This window comes from Tiliqua scincoides, chromosome 1 (assembly GCF_035046505.1).
Source record: "Tiliqua scincoides isolate rTilSci1 chromosome 1, rTilSci1.hap2, whole genome shotgun sequence".
Classification (NCBI taxonomy): Eukaryota; Metazoa; Chordata; class Lepidosauria; order Squamata; family Scincidae; genus Tiliqua; species Tiliqua scincoides.
This window is the reverse complement of record NC_089821.1, coordinates 178,889,944-178,909,398: the sequence shown is the minus strand read 5'-3', so window position 1 is coordinate 178,909,398 and position 19,455 is coordinate 178,889,944. Positions and strand designations below refer to the sequence as shown.

The 19,455-nt window shown below is 42.4% G+C and overlaps 1 protein-coding gene across 1 annotated transcript in view; it reads left to right on the top strand.

Annotated features, from left to right (window-relative positions):
* COL12A1 (collagen type XII alpha 1 chain) overlaps positions 1 to 19,455 on the top strand; it is a 155,495-nt gene that overhangs the window by 55,390 nt on the left and 80,650 nt on the right. The window contains exons 15-18 of the mRNA XM_066612440.1: positions 11,904 to 12,173; positions 13,263 to 13,529; positions 17,002 to 17,194; positions 18,172 to 18,293. Of these exons, the coding sequence (XP_066468537.1) occupies positions 11,904 to 12,173; positions 13,263 to 13,529; positions 17,002 to 17,194; positions 18,172 to 18,293 (852 nt within the window). The remainder of the gene's footprint in view (positions 1 to 11,903; positions 12,174 to 13,262; positions 13,530 to 17,001; positions 17,195 to 18,171; positions 18,294 to 19,455) is intronic.

The following is a 19,455-nucleotide window of genomic DNA, read 5'->3' as shown; positions in this document are numbered from 1 at the left end:
ATCTGTACCAGAGGAGAAGGTAAACCACTCCGCCATTCCTTGCTTGTTTTTCAAGGACAGGAAGTGAAAAGAGGGTGGGGCAACTTGGCTGGGTAGGTGGTTGGCCACGCAGGAGGCAAGTGAGTGCAGGGTGAAGAGCAGTCTCTGCCAGTTGGCCGACTTCCCCAAATTGTCACTTGAAGCAAGTGCTTTGGAGTGGCCGCTCCTTCACATTATAACTGGACAAACAAAAGCAGAGGGTATTAGTAAAGGAACTGTAAATAAAGAATCCACATGATGGATACGAATGATGTAAAAGTAAGCACAAAAGTGAAAATGGCTGCCCTGAGAACATTTTTGGCTAAAAGGCAATTATATTCCTACTGGTAACATTAAGAACAATAGCAACCACAACTATTATAATTAAGCTCCTATAGTAAACAACATCATTTTTGACAATTTAATCTTGAAAATATCCAAGGTCTGTGAACATGTCCTTGAATCCATGTTTGCTAATTGCTTGCCAAATGTTTGAGTGAGTTCAGCTCCCTGATTTGCACCACGTAGTCCTAACCTAATGCCTGGGTGAAGATATTCATTCTTCACAAGTTTACTTTAAAAGAAAGAACCCCCCCCCCCCCAAAAAAAAACACAATTTGTTGGAGGAATTTAAAAATAGTTTCCTCTTGGGGGGGTAAGCAGTGGAGCTTAAGCAGTGGACCCCCCCCTTTTGAGTATCACCCCAGGGAACCTCCCTCACCCAGCTGACTGCTAATCAATAAAAAAAGACAAAGAGGCAATGGTTTGTTAAAGTTGCAAAAAGAAGTTATTTACTTACAGTTCCATTGAGTGTATATTTACAGCATCTGATTAGGATCAGAGGTTCAGCTGACACTGAGACAGAGCAAGGCCCTGGAGCTGCCTCGCCCTGCATGCCTTGTGCTCAAGATGGCCTGGGCATCAGAGCCCTGGTGTGTGCCATCTTAACTGGTTGGTGGTCAGAGGACAAGAGGAAGTGCTCAGAGGAGAAGGGAAGGATAAAGGGTTAGGGCCACACCCCACAAGGATCACAGAGAGAACAGGTAGAAAGGTCAGAGTCACTGGGCCATAGCTTGACCCCTTCTGGACAGCAGACGGAGTTGCACCAACTCCAACACAATTGGCCTTCTGGTCTACTTTTAAGACCTTGTGGACTAATGGGCTCCACTTGTTGACACAATAAAGTTTTATATGTGAAAAGGAGGTGACTGCTTAGAATGCCATCTGGCACAAGACTCCCTAGACACTGCTGTGCCAAAAATAAAAAATAAAAAAAATCACTATTCTAATTAGCTAGTAGTTTTCCTGTAGTTTGTTGCTAGTACCTAGCTGTGAATTTTTTCCTCTCACACACTGAAACCATTAGTACCTCTAGTACTAACATCTGAAATAGTGCTCCTGAAAACTGACTTCATGACGCACGAGGAAGGGCAAAGCTTTATAAGCATGATCACCATTGTGGAAGATAAGCTTAGATCCCTGCACCCATCTCACAGCCACATATTAACTTACCCCATGTCACGAGATGTTTTCCCTATAAGCTGGGATCACCTATGTCTTCTTTATCACATCCAGCCTGACAATCATGTCACTGATGTCCAGCCCAAGAACATTTGTTTCCTGGAAGCTACTAATCATCAAAGAGATAGGAGCTACTAAAATTCAGAAGGATAAATAAGGCTGCAATCCTATACACATTTACCAGGGAGTAAGTTCTACTAAGCACACTAGGACATAGGGTCCAGTCCTACGGCCCTATAGCGCTGCCACTGGAGCTCAGCACTGGTGCTAGGTGTCATAAACATGCTGTAAAGGAGGGAGCACCAGTGCTGGGCCTCCATACTGGGAAAATGACTCCACAGCACAGCCAGCAATAAGTCTTGCTGCCACAGTGCATTTTCGGGGCAGGGGGATGATGGGGGAAGGTGGAACTGGGCAGGGGGAGGGCAGTAAGGAGGGAGGGACCAGCCCGGGAGAGGATCCTAAGCTCTGTTGGGCTTGCAAGCCCAACATGGAGCTCCTTGGGTCCCTGCCAGGGAATTAGCTGGCACTGACTGGAGGAAGCCCATTGTGGAGGGTGGGGCTTTCTCTGGGGTAAGATTACAAAAGTCTCTTCCTGAGGAAACCTCTGGTGGCTTCCTGGTGCCCATGGAATACAACGGTTGCCATTTTGGCACCACTGTTCCTCCAGGGAAACAATTGGGCTGTTCATTCTGAATAATCATGCATAGGATTGCACTACTAATCCAAGAGTGGGCAGCCTTGCATTGTTTACTTTTTTAATAGAATTATCATAGTCAGTCATATTTTTAAATTTACAAAGCAAGAGTGCACGATCAGTTCTCTTGGCCATTAAACAAAGCATGTGTTCAATTATCCTGAGTATATTTTCTTGCCTAATAATGTAAGATGTTCCTTACTGGAGGTGAGATCGAGGTCCACTTAGTCCAGCATTCTTAGAAAGAATTCCAGCCATCACTGGGCATTTGGTATTCTACTAGAGATTTGCCAGTATCACCAGTGGACCCTGTTCTTCCTTACTCCCATTCCTGATTTAACCAAAATTAAGATTTGTACAATATGGCCCTATGAACCTAAAAAAAAAAACCAGAACTGGGTTATTTCTTTTTTATTCTTCCTAAGCACCAATCTTCCCCACCCCCAAATTTGGCATATCCACTTGCTTTTTTTTGTTTTCACAAACTGAGCCAAAACAATGGGTCATATGATAGAAATTAAACATAATGGTAAACACAGGAATTGTAACGAGTAGCCATCCAGTGTAGTTCTAACAATCAACTGTGTCTGAGAGATACTGTTTTTCTAATCTGTTTTTCCCATGGAGAAGTGGAGGTGGCAAGGGCAGATCTGGCAAGAGCTTACTTGTTTGCTTCGAGGCATAATGTTAAATGACAAGAACATGCTGTATGCTGTCTGTTAAATTAATTTGAATTGAATGTCGAGTTTGAGGTTTTTTATTTTTTATTTTTGCAATAGACATTTAGTACTTCAGGGTTTGGCAGATTGTGTAGTGTTGGTAACTGTAACCTACACAAACATTCCTTGGAATGTGGCAACTGACCTCTGCTTGGAAATCACAATCTTTCAGCACTGTCTTCAGACATTACATTTGCTGGGTGCAGTAGCCTCAGAGCCCAGCAAAGGAGAGAAATTCAGTTACCTTTTAAACTATGTCATTCATATCAATTCTGCAGAATTTTAAGCAGCAGTTCTCTTCTGCAAACACACATAAATGAATACAGTGGGGCCTCACATAACGAATGCCCCGCACACCGAAAAACTCGCATAACGAAAGAGTTTTTCGATTGAGTTTGGTAACTCGCATAACGAAAGTTTCTGGCCGTGCTTCGCATAACGAAAACTTTTTAGGTCCGTGCTTCGCATAACGAATTTTTTAAAAAATTAAAAATTTCGTGTATGCTTCAAATCTTAGAAATCCTCTGTACAGTATGTATGCCTTTAAAGAGCACGTAATAAACACTTTGTAAACCAAATTTGACTTCATTTTGACCTTTTTTGCCCATAGGAACGCATTAATTAAATTTCAATGCATTCCTATGGGAAAACGCGATTTGCAAAACGAAAAATTCGCATAACAAAAGGATTTGCGGAACGGATTAATTTCGTTATGCGAGGCACCACTGTAGTTGTCTTTCAAATTGGCTCCATCTGATTCTGAACTCAAAACTACATTACCAGTGCAATCCAGTGCATGATTACTCAAGAGTAAGTCCTACTGTTTACAGTGGGGTCTACTCACAGGCAGGTATGCATAGGACTGTAGCCTTCATTAACTTCACTGTGCAGTTAATGAGCCATATTCTTTGTTGGTAAAAGTTGATATCATGTGAACTTGTTTGTTTGTTCACATTTTTTATACTGCCCTTCCTCCAAGGAGCTCAGGGTGGTGAACATAGTTCCTCCCCACCTTTTGTCCTCACAACCACCCTGTGAGGTAGGTGAGGCTGAGAGAGTGTGTCTGGTCCAAGGTCATCCAGGAAGCTTCATGGTTGAGTGGGATTTGGAATCTGAGTTTTCCAGGTCTAAGTCCAACTCCCAAACCACTACACCTGCAGTCTTCAAACCACAGCCCATGGCGTGACAATCAATCAATCAATCAATCAATCAATCAATCAATCAATCAATCAACAGTATTTATATACCGCTTTTCAACTAAAAGTTCACAAAGCGGTTTACAGGGAAAAATCAAATAACTATAAATGGCTCCCTGTCCCAAAAGGGCTCACAATCTAAAAGATGCAAATGAATACCAGCAGACAGCCACTAGAACAGACAGTGCTGGGGTGAGGTGGGCCAGTTACTCTCCCCCTGCTAAAAAAAAGGAGCACCCACTTGAAAAAGTGCCTCTTACCCAATTAGCAGGGGTAATTATATGCAGGTGACAGCATAATAAGCTCATCCATGGCATGGTGATGGTGAAACTTTACTGTTCTGCCCTGCAGCTTCCATTCTTTGCACCTGGTCCTTACAGAGCCTTGCACCGGGCAGCCGCTTCCACTGCATATTGCTCCAGAAGACTTTATGCCCTGATTTCTCTAGGGATGTGGCTGCCCAGCGCGAGGCTGTGCAAAGACTGGGCACAAAGAAAGGAGGCTGCAGTGCAGAAGGCTTTGCCATGGCCGTGCTGATTATTCTGGTGCACTGGATCTGACCCGCAGGTCAGAGTTTGGAGGCCTCTGCACTACACTATCCTGGGTCTCTAGGAATGTACTAGGGTGCAATCCTAACCAACTTTCCAGCACTGACATAGCTGTACCAATGCAACATGCACTGCATCCTGCAGTGGAGAGGCACTCAAGGGGGCTTCCTCAAGGTAAGCGCATGTTTGTTACCTTACCTTGGGGCTGCATTGCAGCTAGGCCAGTGCTGGAAAGTTGGTTAGGATTGCGCCCTTAAGGTTGTTAAAAAACTTTTTAAATAACCTTTACTAATATGCATTATGAAGCAGAATTCATTAATACTCCTTTTTTTCACTGTGAATAGGAGAATCCCTAATTTCTCCTCTTCTAATTAGATTATTCCTTCTCCCTTTTCTAAAGGAAGAAGAATCATCCTTTTGTTTAAATTGCATATGCATCCCTCTTGTTAAGAGAGACAACTGACACACAGACTTTTATTCTTTTTCAAACACTTTCATCATGTGCAATGCTTTTACCTTCAGTAAATTTTCTGCCACACATCTCTGCATTTCGGTGTTTGTGAGTTGCAAAGCAAGTAGTGTTTGCTATAGTTAGCGTTGACTTTTAGTTAAGTTAAATATGATTTAGTTAAGTTAAATTCGATTTAGAGATGAAGGGCCTCCTACATACTGAATCAGTACCAGTGCAAGTGACATTTCCTTAAAATGAAGTTTTAAGCATAACATTAGGAACTTTCTACACACGTTTTGAGTTGCAGAGTGCTTGTGCCATACAGAGCGAATCTGTCTCTCTAGGCAACATTGCATTGTTTCATGCACTATTTAAAATGATATAATCTTAATTTTTTAATACTGACATTTTCAAGAGACTTTTGTCAGTTGTCAAACAATCATCTCTCTTCAGTCGGAATGTCATATTTCTAGGAAAAAACAAATCAACATAGAGGAAGTTGTCAGCTACACTAGGAAAATTGCAACTGGTTTCTTCTGAACGCATCTAAAAAGAAATGGCTTTCTGAAGCCCGCAGAGGTCTCACACATCAGCCCGCTGCTTCTACGGGCTTCAAATGGAGCCGTAGGGCCAAAAAAGGTGACTTCCTGTTTCCCAAGGGATGTTTTTATGCCTTTTAAAGCATTCTGAGGCCCCGGAAGCTGTCCAAGGGTTCTGTTGTATGTAAATGATCTTAAAGTCTGCATAGTAGAGGCACTTCCACATAGCCTAATTGACCTTAAGCAGCATCATGATAATGAAGATATTCAGGTTCTGGATGAGCTGACTCTGCTTTTGTCAATTTTTATTGGATCAAGATGTATTTTTTATTCCAAATCTAATAGGTGCATTTTCTGTGGTTTGCTTGCAGTTTCCTCTCAGTACATCAGAATTTGTTCATTAAACGGTTTTTGAAATTAGCTGGATATTGGACTTGTGCAACTGTCACTGAAACGAATTGGAAAATTGATGCTTGTGGCTGAGAGTTCCCAACAGATATAGTTCTAGTGAGCTTTTTAAGCTAAACTTGTTCACAGCCATCTGTTCGTAACAGGGACCATGATTCCTGCAGTAAAAAGAAGACAAGACAAACAATTACAGGTGGAGCCTATTTATATGCGTTAGTTCTGTTTTCGATTAAGAAAAAATGCTTTGTGCTAAATTCCATAGAGTTAAGCAAATACGCTGCAGCCTGACACTTGGGGCTGGAAGGAAACTAAAGCAGCTGTTATCAATCCCCTTCTCTCTGCCTCCCCCTCCTCCGCTCAGCCCTCCCTATTGCCAGCTGTCCCTGCTTCTTTCACAGGTGGGATGCTGAGCTTTTAAGAGTCCAGTCCTATGCATTTCTACTCAGAAGTCAATGGGGCTTACTCCCAGGAAAGTGTGGATCTGATTGAAGCCTAAATCTCATGCTTTGCTTTCTGGGAAGACTTGCTTGCTGGACTGTTTTGTTTGTGTGGGCTGGAGCAGGAGAGCCTTTAGCATCTCAGTCTGAAGGAGGGGGAAATTGGGAAACACTCCCTGGGTTTTTTAAAGCAATCCCCTCTGTTGCTACTGCCCCTGCCCCTGTGTGTGTGAGAGTGAGAGAGCGAGTGAGAGAGAGCGCGCTCCACCTTGCCGCACCTTTTCGGCTCCCCCTTCCCCTCCTCAGCCTCTTTGTTGGCTCAGGGGCTCCAAGAGTGTTACTGTTCCTTTGCAAGGGGAACCTCTTCAATGGCTCCAGGGCTATTTCCTTGCCTGTGTGAGGCGGAGCCTTTTTGCATTGTTTTGGGCTGCCTGGAAACTGGAGTGAGTCACCAGCGCAAGGGCGAAGGAGGCAAAGGTGTGTGTGACTTTCAGTTCCCCCCCCTTCTAATTCTCATTGGAAATTTCCGAAGATAAAAAATCCGTGAATAAATAGGTTGCACCTGCATAGGGAAATTATTTGAAGGAAGTTATTGTATGTGGCTCAGTATGGTGGAAAGGATATTTTGACAATATTCACATGTAGAAGTAATTAGGCCTTCATGAATTTCTCCAAATACTGTAGTGTTTATATCTTTGGGTGCATGTGCTGTGATAGATATGACATACTATTCAATAGTATGGAATCTTGGCTACTCCTGGAGTGATTTGATACTTTCACTCAATACCAAGAGCATTTCTTGGTCATTTTGGCTGCATGGCAGACAGAGGAATGACTTATAGTCTTGGTAATGCTAGTACATTCTTCTATTTAGCTTTCTGTTTTTCAGATTTTTATGTTGCAATTCTGGCAGAAATTGACTCTCAAGGCCACTTACAATAAAAATTGTACAGAACATCAACAATGCAATTTTAAAAATCCCTATAAAATATCAAAAAACCAGAACTGTCAACACAGCAGCACCAATATCAGAAGAGATAAAAGCAGGTATATTGAACAGTTGACCCCATAGGCCTCTGGAACAGAAAAGCTTTTTGTAATGTCCCTAAAAGAGTGAGTGAGCTAGTTTGGCAAAGCATCCTCTGTCATAATTCAAAAGTGTGGACAGCATAGTGGCAAAGGCCTGGATCCTCATGCCATGAGTATGTTTTATGTCTGAAAGTGACACTCATAGCGGAGCCTTATTTGATGACTTGCACACATGAGAAAATAATGTATGTAAGGGAAGATATCCAAAGATATCCTGGACCCAGGCCTTTTAGGGCCTTAATAGTTAAAAGTATTGAAAGGGAGGGGGGAGAGCAGAATAATCAGCAAAAGCACTCCCTTCTTATGGTAAGAATATCCCACCAAATGAACTAGTTGCTTTCGATAAACATCCACAGTAGTGGAGGCTGGTAAATGGTTCAAAACAAATACTTTACTCACAGTTCATAGTTGCTTGCTTACATACATCTCCTGAAGTAATCAGAGGTCCTACTTTAGAACAGGGAATCCTAGAGCTGTTCCCTTTGTGTGGTAGTCTGCTGAGGATGGATGGGCCTGGAGGGCATGGAACCTTGGCACAACACATCCTTCTGCTAAGTTTTAGAGAGAATGTGAGAAGGAGGGGAAGAAGGAAATAAAGAACACCTCCCGCAAGAACCATAGAGGGGCAGGTGGAGAGGTCTCAAGGGACTGGACATTGCACTGCCCTCCAGAGTCCTGCAGGTGGTGTTCCATCCAAAAGGAGAAAGTTGAACTGGACCTGGGGAACCAGCACAGCTGATTCAAAATTGGTTTATAATACGCTCCCAATGGTGGACCCCTATCTATAGCTGGGCTGTCTCATTCAGGGCCAAATTCATCACATCTTTACCTCTATCCTATAGTGAATGTCATGTTTCTTTGAAGTACTAATGGCAAGGCTGGATTGTTTAGCTTATTTCGAAGAACATGGGACATATGTCGCTGTACAAAATGCTTCTGTCATAGACACTTCTAGCTACCACTGAGGAGAAAAATTGCTAGTAAACTTCAATATGACCTGTTGTTAATTCTCACGCACAAAGTCAAAGCCCATGTACCTCACTCAAAAGAGGCCATTTCCAAGTAAAATATGTTTAGAATCAAGATGCTGTTCAATATGCTATTCATAATGTATTGCGTGCCTTGCAGAGCAATATATATGAAAGTCATATTTTCCTTTCTACGAGGAAAGAGTGTCTTGTCAGCAGTTCCCAGTTATTTGAGGCCAACATTTTCCACTTAATCTTTATGGCTTGCCTGGAAACCCAAAATACTGTTTCATTCAACAAAAACATAGAAGGTTTAATACCACAGAAATTCTTTGGTCCCACAATTCACTTTTTTTTTTTGTAATTGACAAAGAGTTTACAATATTGCAAGTAAATTACTTTCCTCTGCTATTCAGTGGTATGCATCCTAGGTTAGTTGATAATTTTTGTTTCAAATATATAATTATTCTGGCAGGGTTTCCAGTGTATATTATTAGCTCTTGTCTTCCAGAGTTAATTGTTGAAAATTTACTGTATCTGCAGATAGTTTAGTACTGAAGTCATGCTGTGGCAGAGGCTTAAATTAAAGTAGCCAATGTAAAGTGGTCTGTGTGTTTATATTACATTAAAATGTGGAAAGAAAAGCCTTTTATTATGAGACATCTGCACATTCTATCAAGACAGTTTTTCCATATTTTTTTAAATTTGGATTACATTCATAGACTTTATTTGAATGAAAAAACCACATTTTGAAGGTAGAAACTTTACAGCAGGATGAAAAACAACAACAAAAAGAATTTACTTTTGGTGTCCTGTCCTTTTCAGTCTTCCTGGAAAATTGTTCTCCTGGGATTCAGTCTTAGTCCTAAACTTTCACTTACCTCAATGAATTCAGTGGGATCTTCAAAATTTCAAACTTTGAACCTTAACACAGCAAAGCAATATTAAATATTGCTCATATACCCTTTATGGGTGTATAACACATTCAAACTGACCATAAAGCTTCATCTTGAAATCCCTGTTTGTGCAACCAAGACTGATTTATAATGCTTTAAATCGGAAGGCTAGAACTTTAGATAGAGAGAACTAAACAGTGGGATAGCAAAAATATACTTTAGTACTAAGCACTATGATGATTAATTTTGGTACTGAAGTTTGAAGTCAGATTTAAACAGGAGAATTTACAGATTTCATATCACTTATTCCAGAACAGCCACATTATTTCCTTTTGTGGAGTTGCTGCAGGCTTGCTTCAGACCAAAAAAATTTGAAGATTGTATTCTGAAGGCCAGTGCAATTATATGCTTGCTTGCGGTGGCAACTTTTACTAAGCCTCTGGTTTTATTCAAATACTTTTTAAACCTCCTTTCCACTGGCAGTATCCAAGGCGATTTACTAGTGACTTTTTCCTGCTTTTCTCTGCATGGTAGCATCACAAAGGAACTGTCAAAGGCAGGTGTCCAACCCTGTATTTCCCTTGTAATTCTAACAGTGGGGGGTTGGGTGAGAGGAATGGGACATCTTGTTGTGAAAGGCATTTCCAGGGGAGAAATGTAGGTCAGAGGGGGTGACCCTTGAAAATGTCTCTCCGTACCTGGTTCTTTAAAAAAGTATCTAAAGTGAATTCTCACATTGTGTTTAAAGATAAAAATTGGACCTGTTCAGACCATCATCTAAACCAGGGGTGTCCAAAGTTTTTGGCAGGAGAGCCACATCATCTCTCTGACACTGTGTCGGGGGCCGGAGAAAGAGAGAATTAATTTACATTTAAAATTTGAATAAATTTACATAAGTTTACATAAATGAATATATTAAAGATGAACTTATATGAATGAATGAAGGTCTTGCAATAGTTCAAGGCCTATAAAAAGCCTTGCACAAAGCGAGGTTGGCCTTTCCTTTGCTGCCACTGCTGCCTCACAGATGTGAAACAGCAAGCAGTGGAGGAAGACCTCATCCCACAGCTCATGCAAAGAGGTCAAACAGTTGCCTTCACGCTGAGAGCAGTTGTGTCGGGCCAGTGTGGGCTGCAACAAATCTCTGGAGGGCCAGAGGCTCATTGGAGACTGGGGGCTCCCTGAGGGCCGCATTGAGAGGCCTCGAGGGCCGCATGTGCCCCCAGGACCGGGGTTTGGGCACCCCTGATCCAAACCATGGCTCAGGTGATCAAGAATAGGCTGGCTCATGCAGTCCCCTCCACTCTCCTCCTCCATGCATGAGAAGAAAAAGAGTTAAAGCTTTTGCTTTACCTGTGGTTTGATTTTTCTGTGGTTGAACAGACCACAGTTTCATATTATGTGCAGACTTGAGGAACTGTTAACTTGAGTTTGTACAAACCAAGACTCAAAACCATGATCAAATTGTGGTTTGATAACCTGGTCTGTTTTAACTCTAGTTAAAAAAATCTGAATTCTTTGTAAAGTGTAACTGTAATTCTGCAGTCAGCAAACTGCAATCTGTAAAGTGGAACTGCAATTTGTTATTTAAATGAAAATGGAACCTTTCAATCTTCTCTGACACAGAGGGGGTGGGGAAAGTGAGGGGGGTTGTGTAGGCCTAAGGATCATTCACTCTAAACTATGATAGCTGATAACCAGAACTAAGGGCCTACTCCTATCCAACTTTCCAGTGTTAATGCAGCTGCAACACAGCCCCAAAGTAGGGAAACAATTCTTCCCTTACATTGGAGAGGCTTCAGTGACTGCAGTGAAGGATGCAGTACATGCCCTATGGTCACATAAGAAAGTTGCATCAGCGCTGGAAATTTGCATCAGTGCTGGAAATTTGGATCGGATTGAGTCCTAAGTCATTGTGACGGCAAAGGATTGATTCAGGGCCCAGTCCTATCCAGTTTTCCAGTGCTGGTGCAGCTGTGCCAATGGGGCATGCGCTGCATCCTTTGGTGGGGAGCCACCTCAGGGCTGTATTGTGGCTGCACCGATGCTGGAATGTTGGACAGGATTGGGCCCTCAGCTGTTAATGCCCCCATCCTCACTTCTGAAAAAGTGCACTTTTGTTGGAGGCTGTAAGCATTGTTTGTACATTCTCAAGATAATGAACATGGTAAGCACCTTACAAATATTATGGCCCCCACATGAAGCCCACACCCTACTTTTGGGTAGCCTGTATGTCACTTTGTGAAGTTTGAATCTCAGACGAATTTATTACAGCTTTCTCTCACAATTTGAATTTGTTGTGAATGTGTTGATTTCACACCATTACCATGTAATTTTTCAGTTTTTGTTTTATTGCAGTATTTATTGGCTGCCTCTTTAATCCACATCTCTTTGTGTTTTTCTCCCCTACTTGCAGAACGCGGCTCTCCTCGTGACTTGGTTACTAGAGACATAACTGATACCACAATTGGAGTGTCATGGACAGCAGCCCCAGGATCAGTTAATCATTATAGAATTGTATGGAAATCACTTTATGGTGATGAATCTGGACAGAAAACAGTTCCTGGAAATGTAGTAAATACTGTGCTGGAAAACCTGCAACCTGAAACTAAGTATAAGATTTCAGTTTTGGCTTCTTACAGAAGTGGAGAAGGAGCTCCTCTAGAGGGAGAAGATACAACTGAAGGTAGGTGGGATAAAGCATTATTTGTAACAGAATTCCACTTTCTTGCCTGTACGCTTTCCCTTCAAGAGGCAAGTAGCAAACTCTCTCTCTGGCACCCAACACTACTAGGAATTGTACAGATGTTAAGAGAGACAAGTCACTATCTGCAGGCTCAAATCTAAAGCTACTCTAAGGGCCCAATCCTACCCAGCTTTTCAGTGCTGATGTAGCCGTGCCAACACTGCATCCTGCTGTGAGGGGGCAGTATCTAAGGCTTTCTCAAGTTAAGGGAACGTTTGTTTCTGGCAGGGGCATAACTTGGGTGGAACCTGAGGGACATGTGCCTCAGATGCTAAGCCATGAGGGCACATGACTACCCCCAGGCTTCTCCCAATCACTTCTGGGTTCTCCCTGAAGACAGGGTGCTGCTGGCTTCGTGCACCCTGTTTTTTTTGCCTGTGAAGACTCTCAGCCTCTACAGACAAAGAAACAGGGCACGCAAAGCCCCAACAGTTAGTGCCACAATCTCTGGGGAGAACTTGGAAATGACTGCCTCTGTGCAGTTTTTCCTCTAGGAAAAACTGGAAGTGACACGTAATATCGTGGTATTGTGACATCACTGCCCTGGGCACTGGGCAACAGCATTATGCCTCTGTTTCTTGAAAAGAATGGGGAGAGACCTATCCTCATCCAAAATAAAAGTGAGGAATATTGATCATTCTTACATGAGACACCCTCTAAAGCTGTAGTCCTATACAAATGTTCTTGAGAGTAAGCCCTATTGAACGCAGTGAAACTTACTTCTAAGTAGACATGCCTAGGATTGTGCTCTAAATGTGGTCCTTAACTCTGATTTATAACCAGGAGAAGATTTGCTGTTTTCCCCAAACTGAGGGTACTTCCTTATCAAATATCTCAAATGTTAAAAAAGAAATGTCTTTGGGAGGAAAGCAAGCATTATGTGTGCGTGCGTGCGTACATGCTTGTACGCATGCAAAATTGTAGCATTATTCAAAATTATTTTGAACTCTTATTCATATTTTATGAGAAATTAAGATTTGTAAGCAAACAAGCAAAACAACTCTTTCCCCTTTTGTTCACATTGAAAAGTATCACCAAGATCCAGAACTGTGAGAGTGGACCAAGAAAAAGAGACCACAATGAGAGTTAGTTGGCAACCTGCTCCTGGAAAAGTTGCCAGCTATCGTGTAGTTTACCGACCCCGCAGGGGAGGAAGACAAATGTTCACCAAAGTACCACCTACCAACACCACAACGATCCTGAAACGTCTCCAGCCTCTGACTACTTATGACATCTCCGTCATTCCAATGTATAAATCTGGTGAAGGAAAACCAAGACAAGGAGAAGGAACAACAGGTACAGATTTATCTGTATGAGAAGATTGTAAAGAAAAAAAATGCAGGTCTAGAGATGTCTGAGGTTAGGTAGGCTGCCAAACCGAATATTTATTTAAGGGATTGTAATAGTTTATCATTGATATGTGCTTCTTTTTCAAAGCTTCTTGTTTATTATTTCTGCTGCCTCTGAAATTGTACTCCAACCTGGCATCTGAGGGAGTACTTCTCAATCCTCTGTCATGGAAGGTCTGGTCTCATCAAACTTAAGCCACCTGTAAGTCGCACAGGGTTTGTAATGATCCCTGTGTTAATCCTCAATTAATCCTAATGGCAGAGCAAGGGATTAGAAATACTGGCACACAGAACAAACAAGAGGTTCGACAGTGTATTCTGGCACAAATTCCCATGCTTCTTTGTTCCTCACTTGTTCTCACTCTGTCAGTATTACTTTCCTTATATCTTATCTAGCACTAAATTGATTGACCAATAGTCCAGGAAGATGCTGACTGTGTGCCATCTATAAATTGGATCCCTAGATTTTCTGGTGTTTTGTATGAGATTTTAGTGGTGCTCAAAGTGTAATCTGAGCACTTTATTTTAGAAATGATTTTAATTCCAGTGCTCCATTGGTGTGTAAATTAGTAATAAAGAACATTGTGTTCTGAGCAGATACCTTAATAACCACAATCAGTCCCACAAATCTGGGGTTAAAATTTCACTGTGATTGGATAGAGCAACTTCAGTGAAGACTTGGGGCCCAATACTATCCAACTTTCCAGCCCTGGTGTAGCTGTGCCAATGGGGTGTATGCTGTATCCTATGGTGGGAGGGTAGTTATGGAGGCCTCCTAAATAAGGGAATGGAAGAAAGATGTTACATAAATAAACAAACCTATAATCTTAGATATTAAGCTGTGGTGCTTCCAAATTTTTAGTAAGTAACCAGACTAAAATAAATATTTTTAAATGACGTCACTTTAATTTTAAAGAATGTGGTGCAACTCATTCAACTGTGACCTTGTCATTGATATCAAGAATATCTAATGTGATGGGAGTATTTCAGTTGTTGAAAATTCAACACAATGTCTCTTGTTACAGTGCTGAATTAGCTTTGAGGCATTTCTTTCAGAGGCTTCAGTTATTAAGTTTTTATGAGTGATTGGTTATAAGGGATACTGATAGAGTAATCCTAGTTTAGGAACATTGGTTTTTATAGGCTGTTGTAATTATGCCTTGCTGTTATTGAGGCTGTGATGTGAGTTCACATTAACAACTTCCCTAAGTTCTTCATAGTCTTAGAACTATGAAATCATTTTTTGTTTAAAGAGGCATTACTTTTTATCCCCCACCATTTGAGCTTAATCCTTGACTTTGCTCTTTGACAATAAATTACAGCCTTTAAAAGTAAAAATAAAAGTTAGTTCAGGAGGGAATATGTTGCTTCCTAAACCAGTAGCATGCTATTCTCTAGTGTTTCCCCCTAAAGAAAAAACAATCTACTAACTCAGCGATGCTCAAAGTCCCAGGGAGTTTGAGCCCCACTGTAAGTCTTTGCAGGGGAGGGGGGGCAGCGACATGATTGCCAGGATCGCATCGCTATGGAGAGTGTAGGGGCTTGGCCTGCTGCCTACTTATCTACTTGGCCTACTTACCACAGCCTGCTGCAGCCTCCCGGGGTGCGGGAAGTCCTGCGCCAGCCTCTGCAGGGCTCCCCAACTTGCAGAGACACTCAAAATAATGATTGTAACCCACTTCCGGTTTGTGATCATGAAACTGGAAGTGGGTTGTGATAGTTATTTTGAGTGTCAGCGCACTTCAGGGGGCCCTGCGGAGGCTGTCACGGGGCTCCCCGCACCCCTGGGAGGCTGCAGTAGGCTGTGGTAAGTTCAGCCAGGCCCCGGGCCGCTTCAAAGTGACGCGGTGCTGGCGATCATGTCACTGCCTCTCCCCCTCCCCACCCCTTAAGAGGAAAGAGGCCAGGACTCTGGCTTGGGTGTCGTGACATCCCAGTTTGAGAACCACTGTATTCACTAAAGAGAAAGAAAGAATATGCAAAGCTGTCCTGTGGGGTGCTTTTAGTTAGGATTGGGTTGTTTGACCCAGAAAACCCCCTCTTTTTATCCATTTTGTTAGTGATGTTAGTTGCCTTACTGGTCTCAGATGGTGAATACATATTACAGATTCCATTGAGAATATTTTTGAGACTAGATTTTCCCTATATTGTTTTCCTCATACAGCATCAAAATGGGTGGAGGACCTTTGAGGAGTTCCAATAGTTTGGACTCTTGCTCCTTGCCCCATCCTTTTCCCCCCCTTTTCATAGCTCTGATCATTAGAAGTGTTTTGAACTGCTTCAAAATGAGAGCTATAAAGAGTTCTGTGGCATCTTAATAAATAACAGATTTCTTATGAATAAATGTTCCTGGACTAGATTCCAATTCATCTGATGCATGAAGCGTTATCCTCAGAAGTCAGATTTTATAGAGAGGAGAAGAAAGAGAGAGTGTAAAGAGCAATGCAAGAAGTGCAGTGTGCGACGTTTCTGGGTAAAGGTCATATGTATATAAGAAAAGCACAACAACCTTTCATAGCAGTAAGTTGTGATAACTTCATCTTCATGGCTTTGGAAGGACAAAAGCTCTTGGTTCCTGTGGAGTCCTACATGAACACAATCAAACCTGTTGATACAGTCCGTTCTTTTTCTATACAAATTCACTAATCTGCGAAGGGCAGAATTGCTACCATTTTTCATTATCCATACTTCTGTTCTTGATATCTGCTTCGCAGAGACTTCTGGAAATTGCAAGCACCTTCAGAGTGGCTTCTGTGACCAGCACGGAACCCTTTAAAATGGCCAGGGGAGGCTTCCGCTGGTCATTTTAAAGGTGTCTGCACTGGTTCTGGGTGCCATTCTGAAGGTCTCTGAAGCTTCAGGAAGGTCTCTGCAGCATTCAGAGATGCTTTGGCACTTCTTAACCCTAGTGGATAACGCGAACTGACTGTGTATTTGCGTTGAGCACAAAGAATGAGGATATTATTCATTGTGAAGTTGTAGTTAGGCTCCCATTCTCTTCCTGAAGCAGCCTTACTTTTACCTTTTGTAAGACTTTTAGATGCCACAGTAGCCCCAGTATAATTATCTGTCCAATCTATCTGGCAGTTTTCAACAGTCAGAACACACATAGTCAAAATGAGAGGAGATTGTGATTGTGCCTGGTGTGTGTGCGTGCGTGTGTGTGTGTGTGTGTGTTTAAAATGCCAAATGCAACAAGATGCACAGATCAGAACTACTGCATGGTAGCAGGGAAGGAGTTTTTTAAAAAGAAAAACCCTCTGCCATTACCCTTTTTGAAATTGCCAATACCCTGGACTGAAATTGTCCTCTTCTGGTATTACAGCTATTATGTACCAAAAACAAAAACCAGTTACCATAATAAAGCAATAATATTGGTTGAATGAAGCAAACATTTCATTTCTTTGGTATTGTTTCAGCTTCTCCATTTAAGTCTCCCAGAAATCTAAGGACTTCAGATTCTACAATGTCAAGCTTCCGAGTCACTTGGGAGCCAGCCCCTGGGGAAGTGAGGGGTTACAAAGTGACTTTTCATCCAATTGGAGAAGACAGACGACTTGGAGAATTAATGGTTGGACCATATGACAACACAGTTGTATTGGAGGAGCTCAGGTATCGATGATGATAATGTGCTTTTTTCCTTTTTGCATGAACCTACTGACCCACTGAAATCCCTTTCCAGAGAGACACACCATTCTATTTTTTATTGATTTTAATCTATTTTCTTAGCCTCCTGGGATACCAAACAAAGAAAAATGAGTTAGAAATAGTTTGAATGAATGAATATAGGAACGTCCAGAAGCCTTGTGAAAGCCTTCTGCCATGTCTTTGGTTGTTGATATAGTGGCGAATTAACTGTCTTGGAGCTCAATCCTGAGCTCTTTAGCGCTGGTGGTACAAGCGTACTGCCAGTGCTGGCTGTTGCAAGCCAGTGTAAGGCTCATCTGGAGAGGAGGGGCTTCCAGTGCTGGACCAGTGCCAATTGGCACTGAACCTCAGCACCACTCAGAGGGCAAGCCAGTGCTCCAGCAGTAAGAAGTATCTGGGCAAAGGGAAGGTGGGGGGTGGGGTGGGGGGGAGGAACCGGGTCAGGAAGGGGGTGGGACCGGTAGAGCTCTGTTCTGCTGGTTCCTGAAAGGCCTGACTTGGAGTATCACAACTCTGCACCAGCAAAATAGCTGGCTCAGACTTGAGAAGCCCCATTGTGGGACTTGGGCCTTCCCTGAAGGAGTCCTCCCATGGAGCTGCTGTACCTAGTGGCACCGCCGCCTTTTAGGATTGGGCTCTGGATGGCCCAGTCGGGCTGAAATCTTTAGAGATGAAACAATAGACAAATAAATTGAAAGGTAAATTTTTAAAAAATGGGGTAAGAGGAGACCTTGACTGACTAGTTTCCAGCATTTAGTAGAACAGCCAGAATATAATATGCTTTAGATATAACGAGCAATGCCCTGAACCAAGAACATTCTTCAGTCCACATTACAGATATTGAGAACATAGAAAACAATTGTAAAAATATTATTTTGCCTCAAAAATACATTTTTATCATCCTCATGGTTCAATTTGATTTATGTATGTGCTTTATATAGGGCAGGCACTTCGTATAAAGTCAATGTTTTTGGAGTGTTTGAAGGAGGGGAAAGTTTGCCATTAATCGGACAAGAAATGACAACCATGACAGAACCTACTGGGGAACCATTTTTATCAAGAGGTAAATTTGGTTTTAATGGGGGGAAACTGATACTTCATTAGGGCTGTTCTTAGCTGAAGATTAAGCTCTGCTTACAAAATTGGTAAAACGATCCATTTCAGCAGAGTTAATGGATACAGTTATTTACTTGCAGGGTTCATTGTACTATGAAGAGGCTGTTTTTCGTGAAGCCCACTCCTTAGTCTTTAATGGTCACATTGACAGTTCCCATTTTTTCCTAATTAGTACACACCTTTAGGAAAGGGCCACCTTTTGTTCATTCATTCATTCATTCATTCATTCATTTACTTACTACATTATATCCCACTTTTCTCTCTGAGGTGAACCCAAATGGCTTACAAACATAAAAACTGTATTTCAGACAATAAGCCTGTAATCCTTTCCACACTTACTTGGGAGTAAGCCCCATTGGCAGGGTTGGTCTTAGGGCAATGTGGCCTATGTCGTGACATTGGACCCCATTCTCTGAGGCCTCCCCATTGGGGTTGCGGGCAGATCTCCCACTGTTGTACCCAGCATCTGGCAGCCTGGAAGGGCAGTGCGGCTAGTGGAGTGTTGGCTTGCTTGCCCTCCCTGGGACTGTTTGACCTGAAATGGGCCTCCCAGAAGTAGTTGGCAGTGATGCTATTTCACCGCCAACTATTTCTGGGAGTCATGCTTTGCATTCAGCACCATAAGCATCTGGATCACTGTGGCTGCAGTTGCTGTGGCTGCCTGGTGAGTGGGGGGCCCTGCACAGGCACCCCACATTGAGTCCTGCTGATCCCAAGGCCAGCCCTGCCCGTTGACTATAATGGGACTGACTTTTGAGTAGACATGCCTAGGATTGGGCTGCAAGTTGTGTATAAACATTAAAACAACTTTAAACTTTAAAACAACCATAACATCATAATAAAAATACAAAACCAGCAGCGCTGAGAAAGGGCAAGCTCATAAAATTTGAAACTGCATGGAACTAAAAGACTCAGATAAAAAACCATGACTCCTAAGGCTCATCTAAGATGAAATGTCTCTAGGCTCTACCATGTCTCTAGGCTGTGCAACATGGCCTTTCCCAGTTTGAAGAGACACTTGGCCAACAGTCTGAGGCTAAGAGGCAAAGAAGGAAGGCCCATAGCCAGGGAGACAGACCAGGGACAGACTGCACTTGCTCCCGGTGTGG